This window comes from Terrapene carolina, unplaced genomic scaffold, assembly GCF_002925995.2.
Source record: "Terrapene carolina triunguis isolate 2854851 unplaced genomic scaffold, T_m_triunguis-2.0 Scaffold97, whole genome shotgun sequence".
Taxonomy (NCBI): Eukaryota; Metazoa; Chordata; order Testudines; family Emydidae; genus Terrapene; species Terrapene triunguis.
Window position 1 is genome coordinate 9,540,985 of NW_020664448.1, and position 9,677 is coordinate 9,550,661.

General features: G+C 40.2%; 1 protein-coding gene across 2 annotated transcripts in view; it reads right to left on the reverse strand.

Annotated features, from left to right (window-relative positions):
• The window catches only part of DLG2 (discs large MAGUK scaffold protein 2), a 581,213-nt gene extending 579,042 nt beyond the window's left edge, over positions 1–2,171 (reverse strand). For both annotated transcript variants that reach the window (XM_026651698.2, XM_026651699.2), the window contains exon 1: positions 1,854–2,171. In XM_026651698.2, coding sequence (XP_026507483.1) covers positions 1,854–2,171 — 318 coding nt within the window. The remainder of the gene's footprint in view (positions 1–1,853) is intronic.
• Between the last annotated feature and the right edge of the window lie 7,506 nt (positions 2,172–9,677).

Here is a 9,677-nt window from a genome sequence, read left to right on the forward strand (position 1 = left end):
TTGCTAACAAGCATTAAGATGACTACAGGTAAATACTAGTGAGGACACTTTGCTAAACACAACAAAGAGAAAAAAGTGCATTCAGACAATAAGAATGTGTGCTAGATGAAGTTTAAAATACACAATTCAAAAATAAAAAGACCTATTTGTGCAAAGCTTGAAATGGGTTATTTTACTGTATCTTCATATAATGGTGTTGAAAATATGCAAGTATACTATTATATTGTGCATGCATCCAACTGTATAAAAGTAAAGTACATATACTGGAGTGATCTTTTAAGTGTGACCAGTATGGTACCTTTTAAAAAATACAGTAAGAACACACAGCATTATTGTCCCCTTTGCATATTCTATATCTTACTTAGCTTACAAAACTAGTTGCTAGTATGAGATAGTTTTTTCTTTCAACTTTTTTCCATTTTAGAAAAAACACATTAAGGAATACAATTTCTGCTTCACTGAAACAATGGTTTTTGTGTGTGTGTTTTTTTTAAATTCTCAAAATTTTTCTGCAAAATAAGGGCACTAACTAGTGATATTGCTTTTAAATTTTTTTCATGTTGGCTTATTTTGTATGCAACATTCATATAAATTTGGTACATGATACATGAGAGAATTAATAATATATTTTTAGAATAGTGTGTATTATCGGTCAATTAAAAAAAATCCAAAAGCAAAAATCTTAGTCCTTCAATATAAAATTAGTTTAAAGCTAAAATAGAGCTTGTTTACATCTATAAAAATCACTTGCAGCAAACAATGCATCACTTTTCTGGATCATGAGGAAGATAAAGTGTAGCCCCACGGTCAGAAGACCCAGTGCTGTATTGGTTTCCTGTTCTGTGAAAAACATATTAAAACCATTTCCATCAGAGAATTGATTTATTCTCCAAACAGAGCACGTCTTCGTTCGATGTGTTTTACGGACAGTTAGACTATATTGCAAGCTTTACCCAATAACTACTAGAGTATTTTAGTTTAATATTACCCCCTAGTTTTCCTTTTGAGTTAAATAAAAAAAATCCACTATTTTATAAAATGAGAGTGTTTGGTGTTGGTGTGATACGAGAGCTTTTGAATGAGATTAAAATGTCTGATTCAGACATGAAAATGCATGCATCAGTGGACAAAGCATTAACGCTTTTTAATATTAACAACCATATGAATGTCACTGAATTTCATTTTACAGTGCTTTGTTTTCTAGGGAGCAATTATAACTAAGAATAATTACACTCAAGTAACTACAAATTCTGGACACTAGTATATTTTAAACTTCAAATAAAACTACTTTATCATTTGAAAAATTAAATCAGTACAAAAATGAAAGCTAAAGTCAGTTACTTCATACATACTTAACAAATTTCAAATAGATCTTGCAGGCGGGGGGGTCGGAGAAAAATTAGTCATACCTTCCATATTTATTTTTAAGTATTAAATATTTTCCCTATTAAAAAAGCATATGATTATTTAGCTTGAAAAAGCAAATTACAACAAACTCTCCAAAGAAGCATGCACAATACAATCCTTGTGAAGCCATGGGGTGGCTAAAACAGATCATACTTCTAAACATAACTACAATGTAATAGGAAGTTTAGAGAAGTTGTATTTATAAAGACAAAACAGTATGAAAAGGAAACTCTTCCCAGAGAACCCCAAGGATTACAAAGACCACATAGAAGCAGGATTCAAATGACAGACATTATAAACTGACACACTGCCCCGCATAAAATCTTCCAGAAGGCATCATTAAACAATAATCAAGACCCAGCGTGAAAAGTTGCCAACAATAGCAAATCCTTATTTTGTTGTTTGAAAGTCTTCTAACCCATTTAGACTTACAAGAATAGGCTCACCTGTACTGGGTTGCACCAGCCATGGGGACAGGTGCACTCTGACCACCATTCCCCTGTGGTCCCCTTTGTTTTAGCCAGAGTTTTATGGGGGCTCTTCCGCACACTGTCCCACAAAGTAATACACTTACTCCTGTTTTGGGTCAGACCCACAGGTCCTGAAGAGGGCACAGTCTGAGTACTATAATAGAGCCCCTGAGGGTTCTGTTGCCAACCACAGGCGCAGTGGGCATCCCTCATCAATGAAGGCAAACTTCTGCCAGCATCCATCCCATCAGACCCCCTGCAGCAGCTGTGTTGCTTAGTAAGGTATGCATTCATGTTGTACTGATGTCTAGTGTTTCCCCTGGCCAGCTTTGATAAAAGCTTTTCTCTTCTTAGCAGATGTAAAGTCCTTTTTTTGTGGACTCTTCAGTATCTTTGACAGCTGCTATAAGCAGTGCATCGTGGGAGCACAGAGAGCAGAGCTGCACAGCCTTATCTGCTGGCTGGTAGCTCTTTGTCAATAGATGACTCAACTCACAGAGCAACTTGACAGCATCCCTGCTTCAGGCAGAAGCAATCAATGCTCCACACAGCTGGGATACAAGGCTGTACACTGTGTTACAAACCCATTTCTGGATGACAAACCATAGTGGAAAAATACTCTTGCAATTTTCATTCTAATTTAGCACTTTCCTAGCCTATGCTGGCAACACACAGGCATGCACTGAAGCAGATCTACATGTAAGCTTTACCAGCAGGATGCTTTCCTCTGGAAACAGTAAAAATAAGAGTAAATAACCAAAGTCTATTGAAAATTATACCTTTCCAAAGAATGAAGAAAAAAAAAACCCAACCAAACAGACATAAGACTAATTTTCTGCCTACCTAAAAGGATCATATCAACAAAATTCCAGCAGTAGAGGACATAGATAATGAGTTCAGGAAGAATATTGTCTACACTAAATGTTGAACTGTAAGATACATTCTATACTGTATATAAACATAAGAAAACTACACTTGAGATTAAAATACAAAATTAAAGGTCTTGATTTGAAGCTTTTAGGAAAGATTTATCAAATGGGCATGCATATCCTTAGCAGCACATGTATCTTGGAAAGGTCTCTGTAATCATAATTAAATGTTGGGGATGAAGGAGGAGTAGAGGAGGAGGGGAAATTATTTCCTTCATTGCTTGTGAATGCCTTTTGGGTCAATAAGGCATTATTTTAAATGAATTCTTGAATTTTGCTTACTGAAATGGTTTCATCACCTCACATTATGTTGTATCCTGCTCTGTAAGTATTTTGAACCTAATCATCTTCTCACATATGGCAGTGTAAATCAGGAAAAACTCCACTGAAGTCAGAGGAATTAAACATCAGGAGACCTGGGGTAAAAATTTCAAAAGAATTCTACATTAGTCTCTCACTATAAGAAATTAAATGTATCCAGTTCATAAATGACGTGCGTGTTTTAGCATTTCAAAGGCTACCGTTAATTCAAATATAAGACCATGATGACTCTATCTTAAAGTATTTTAACTAAGAAAAGAATCACAGTACCAAATCATTTAAAAAAAGTAATTTGATGCAGTAATTTTCACTCTTGCCCAGGTATTAACCTCAGTTTCAGCCCGCACCCCCAGTCGGAGCCCTTATCCCTCCCCCCCCCTGCGCTCCAACTCCCTGCTTCAGCCCTGATCCCCCTCCCACACTCAGAACTCCTAATTTTTGGCCCCAGCCCGGAGCCAGCACCCCCAGCCGGAGCCCTCACACCCTCCTGCACCCCAATCCCCTGAGCCAGCTCGGTGAAAATGAGCGAGCGAGTGAGTGAGGGTGGGGAGAGCAAGCGACGGAGGAAGGGGGGATGAAGTGAGCGGTGGGGCAGTGCCTCAGAGAAGGGGCATGACATGAGCCGCACCTCAGATAAAGGGAATGGCAAAGGTGTTCAGTTTTGTGTGAGTAGAAAGTTGGCAACCCTAATAACTAACCCCTGAACCGATGAAAACAAATCTCCAGCAATAAAATCTAGATCATTGTTGAATCAGCCCAGAGCCCCCTCCCACACCCTGAACCCCTCATCCCCAGTCCCAGCCCAGAGCCCTCACTCCCCCTGCACCCCAACCCCTTGCCTCAAGCCGCAGCCCCCTCCCACACTCCGAATCCCTTGGCCCCCACCTCCCAAGCTAGAGCCCCCTCCTGCACCCTAAACCCATCTTCCCCACCCCCACCCCAGAGCCCACACTCCCAGCCGGAGCCCTCACCCCCTCCCGCACCCCAACTCCCTGCCCCAGCCTGGAGCCCCCTCCCGCATCCTGAACCCCTCATTTCTGGCCCCACCCTGGAGTCCACACCCCCATTTAGATCCCTCCCACACCCCAACCCCAACCCAAACCCACTACTCTAACCCAGTAAAAGTGAGTGAGTGTGGGGGAGAGTGAGTCACCGAGGGAGGGGGAACGTAGTGAGTGGGGAGGCAGGGCTGGAGTGTTCAGTTTTGTGCGATTAGAAAGTTGGCAACCCTATCCTAGAGGGGCTGCTCCTATAATAGGACACTACAGTCAGGGCCATCCCTAGCGGGATGCGGGCCTGGGACAAATCAGCCCCCGCCAGCTTGGGGGCCCCGCTCTGCATCGGCAGCGGGGTCCCAGCGTGGCAGTCGAGACCCCGGGGGCACGGGACCCCCCCAAAGCACGGGGCCTGGAGTGGTCACCCCGATTCGCCCTACCCAAGGGACAGCTCTGACTACAGTGTTAATTTCAGATATACCAGTTCAGTGGGAAACTTTTAGAAAAAGAAAAAAAAAACTACTACCAAGGCCAAATTCTGATCTCATTTACACCACTGTAAGTCTGGAATCACTCTTGATTTACAGTGGTGTGGACAAGATCAAAATGTGGCTCATAGTTTCCCTGCCAGCTGGTGGCATGGTATAATGCAACAATACACCGAATCTGCTGCAGAGAGTACATTTGTGCAATTTCAGTTTTTTAATCTGTGCATTCCAAATAATCTGCATCTACACATTTTACAGCTTGTTACCAAAAAATGTTTAGAATCATTTGGATTAGCATTAAGGGAGTCAACAAACATATTTGTTTTTAAAAATGGTAGAAAGGGTCTCAGAAATGACGTTAAGATAACTAATTTACAAACATAGCTACTAAAAAACAAACCAAAAAAACATAATCCCTGCATTTTAAAGCATTGTGCAGGGATTTTAGCCACACAACTGCCTAAATCACACAGATAATCCCGAAGAAGATTTAAAAATGCAGAATTAACTGCAAAAGCCTTTGAAATAGTTACTAATAAAACTGTAATACAATATATTATTTGAGATTATTTCCTATATTAGAGCATACAAGAGAAGCTATTTTTGAATCGATACCACTAAACTCCTTGTTTGATACTAATTGCAGGCCTCTATGCCATTGCTATACTTGTGAAAAATGCATATACAAATGAGATATACATGTATGAACTATTTAACCGATGGAAAAAAAGCATGTACAGATACACTAATTAAACATAATTCCATTTCATCAGCTGTAATTGAACCATTGTATTAACTATGGGATTATATGCATTTTTGGATTAATTTGGATTAGTGCACTGTTCAAGTACACATGTCCAACTATTATGCTGATTTAATAAAAACAACTGGTCTACAGAACAAAATTGGATATCATGCATTATATGTTCTGAACTGTGTTTGACCCAGTACTGATTGCATGGAAAACATCATTGATTTGGTTTTAAAGACGTTAAGGCGGTGTAATAAATGGACTGAAAACGTTTAGTTGATAGTATACTTCTAATTGGGCTATACAAACTTTGCACATACACCAAAAATAAACGTTGAGAAGAATTTGCTTTGGGCAAACATATACATGTGGAAAACAAAAAATTATTAATAGAGTTTTGAAAGGGAAGCTTGAAGCATGGGTGAAGATGATTTAGATATAGGAACAGATTTTCCCCTCCAACCAAGAATGCAACATTATGTAACCATAAAAAATACACAATGAAAGAACAGTAATAAATGCAAGATAGACCATAGCTTGAAATAATATTTACAAGTTATTTAGGTCCTACGGGTTCTAAAAATATTTTGATAGAAAAATAACAAGAGACGTAATCAACGTGACATCATGCCTATTCAAGACAGTCAAACTTACTTTTTCTTTTTTCTAAAGGAAGCACAGTCTAAGTAGAGAGGGGGACCAGAAGAACAGCTTCTGATTAAAGCACTAGACTGACTCAAGTGACCTGGGCTCAATTCTTGGGTCTGCCATAGATTTCCTATGTGACCTTGGGCAAGTCTCTTCATCTTTGTGACTCAGTTCCTCCCCACCCCCCATTTATAAAATGGAGACAATGCTTCCTTTAAGCAAGATCTCCCACAGGACAAGTGATGCAGACGTGCTGCTTTGGAGCAAAAGGACTGGGGTTCTACTCCAGCCCTGCCTTCCCCATCTGTGAGAGACACACAGGACTACAGCCACTTTTGCTTTCAAAGTACACAGCCTGGCAGAAAACTAGTTCACAGCAAACAGCTGGAAAATTTTGTTCAAAGTTCCCAGAACAAATCTTTACTCTTACGGAAAGTTCTGTGGTGCCCCCTGTGTTGTCCCAGAGCTGATGGACAGGATTTTTGAAGGTCTCAAAGAACTATTTCAGATGTAGCCCTTTGCATGCCATGCATCCCTGCATGCCCAAGGTCACTGCTTCCTAAGGGCAGCTGCCAGTGGCACAGCACACACATGCCCATTCACAAGCTGTATGTTGCATGCCCTAAGGTTAAGCATAATGAATGATAATTTAGAAGACATGATGAAAGAACAAAAAAAGAAATGGAGGAGTTATTACATCTATGGAACAAAGAAAGCTCTCAACTAGGATGATTATGTTAAAGTCAATTATATCAAATCAAGCCAGCCTATGGTGCAGAACAGAGCATTCGGTTTACCAATTTCATGTCAACAAATATCAGAGAATCATAGAAGTTAGTAGTGAAAATACTTCTTAGATCATCTATCAATGCAGGAATGTCCCCTATAGTACTTGTAGACTTCAGGCCAGCAAAGGCTATGGGTATTACGCAGTTCATAAATTCAGTTCTCAAGGGAGAGAGACTGCTTTGTTTTATTGCTTTAGTTTGTTCAAGATTAGACAACTAGAATAACACAAATTAGAGATCCTAAAGGCCTATTAGGCCATGGCCCTGCCAATGCCAACTGTTCCATTCAATCTCTCCCCTAGCTTTGTCTATTTTATGGTTTTGCACTGCTGCTCATCGCTGTGACATCTGAACACTTCCAATGTTAATTAGATTGGCAATATCTAAATCCTTACCAGACTTCATGGACTCTGTTCCCTTTTGTAGGTGTACAAAGCTCTGCCTGGGGAGGGTAGACTTACTTGCGCCGAAGGTGGGAAGGATGTTGGTGATTATTGAAAAGGTCATGATTTTGGTGGAAAAGTTTTATCAAAGTCAACTCTTGCAGCCTTTCCTAATTGATGGCTCTGGATTCATCTGATTTTCTCTGGAAGTCTGTTCCACAGTCAGACCCTTTCAACAGAGAATAGCTGCTCTCTTGACTAACACTTTTCATTCGGGGCTTTGTGATCATCATCCCAGTGTTAAGGGAGACAAATTGGCAGCCCAGCAAAATGCCTAGGCCACTGCCTGTAACCAGAATACCGATCATCATGTTCATTGCCAAAAGCAGCTATAAGGCCTTTGTAGCAGCCTTAGCATAACTATGCAAGGCGGGGGGAGGGATGTGTGACCACGAGGACTGAACATGACCCTGCACCATCCTGTTAGGCTTTTCTTTTAAACTGCTGAAGCATGCATTAAAAAAAAAAAAGTCTCGCTATATTTGACTGCTGGTATGTAGAAACAGCTGCACAACTAATGGCATGAAATTGCTTGCTTAACAGTTTTGGGGTTTGGGTGGTTTGTTTGTTTCTTTGTTTTTGATTGACATGTTCCTGTAACACAAGCATAAAATTTTTTAAAAGGTTGAGTTGAGTGGGCTCATTCAGTGAACTCATCTTAAGAGCCCCAGTGGCAGATGGAAGGCTGGCCACCAGAAATCTGTCCACTCAAAGCCCACTCCAGACTTAGAGGATAACAGGGCTACAAGGAATAGCCATCATGGATTTGTCAAGAACAAATCATGCCAAACCAACTTAATTTCCTCCTTTGACAAGATTACTGGCCAACTGGATAAGGGGGAAGGAGTAGAAGTGATATATCTTGATTTTAGTAAGGCTTTTGACACAGTCCGACATAACATTATCATAAGCAAACTAGGGAAATGTGGTCTAAATGATATTACAAAGTGGGGGGAAAACTGGTTGAGGAATCAGACTCAAAGAGTAGTTATCCAATGGTTCTCTGTCACACTGGGAGAATGTAGCTAGCGGGGTCCCAGAGAGGCCTTTCCTGCATCTAGTACTGTTCAGTATTTTCATTAATGACTTGGATAATCGATTTGAGAATATGTCTATAAAATTTGCAGCTGACACCAAGCTGCAAGGCATTGCAAGCCCTTTGGAGGACAGGATTGGAATTCAAAATGACCTTGATAAATAGGAGAAATGGTCTGAAATCAACAAGATGAAATTCAGTAAAGACAAGTATAAGTACTACAACTGGAAGGAGAAAAAAAATCAAATGCACAAATACAATATGGGGAATAACTGGCTAGGTGTCAGTACTGCTGAAAAGAATCGGTGGCTTCTAGTGGATCCCAAATTAAATATGAGCCAAAAATGTGATGCAGTGCTGGCTAGGTAGCAGTACTGCACAAAAGGGACTGGGAATTGCAGTGGACCATAAATTGAACATGAGAAAACGTGATGCAGTTGTGAAAAAGGGTAATCTTCTCGGGTGGATTAACGTGAGTATTGTATGTCAAACACGAAATGTAGTTGTCCCGCTTTAGCTGGCACTGGTGAGCTCTCAGTACTGAATCCAGTTTTGGGCACCAGACTTTAAGAAATATAGGGACAAACTGGAGAGCGTCCAGAAGAGAGCCACAAAAATTATAAAAGGCTTAGAAAAACTTGACCTATGAGGAAAGGTTAAAAAAACTGGGCATGTTAGTCTTCGGAAGACAGAGAGAATCTGACAACAGTCTTCAAATATGTTAAGGGCTGTAGCTAAAAGGATGGTAATCAATTGTTCTCCATCTCCACGGAAGGTAGGATAAAGTCGGCTTAATCTGTAGCAAGAGAGATTTTGGTGAGCGATTAGGAAAAAATGTCTAACTACTTACAGTTAAGCATTGGAATAAGTTACCTAGGGAGGCTTGGAATACCTGTCACTGGAAAGTTTTAAGAAGAGGTTAGATAAAATACCTGTCAGGGATGGTCTAGGTATACTTGGTCCTGCCCCAATGGAGGGGGCTGGGCTATATGATTTTTTGAGGTCCCCTCCAGCCCTACATTTCTATGATGCTTTTATCCTTTTATCTTTAACTTCAGTAAGGGGAACTGCACAAAAATGAGGAAGCTTGTTAAATGGAAATTAAAAGGTACAGTCACAAAAGTGAAATGCCTACAAGTTGCATGGAAACATTTTAAAAACCACCATGATAGAGGCTCAAATTAAATCTACACCCCAAATTAAAAAACATATTAAGAGTACCAAAAAAGTGCCACCAGGGCTAAACAGCAAAGTAAAAGAAACTTTAGGGGGAAAAGGCATCCTTTAAAAATTGGAGGTTAAACCTACTGAGGAAAATAGAAAGGAGCATAAACTCTGGCAAGTCAAGTATAATTAGTCAGACCAAGAAAAAATTTGAAGAGCAACTAGCAAAAGACTCAA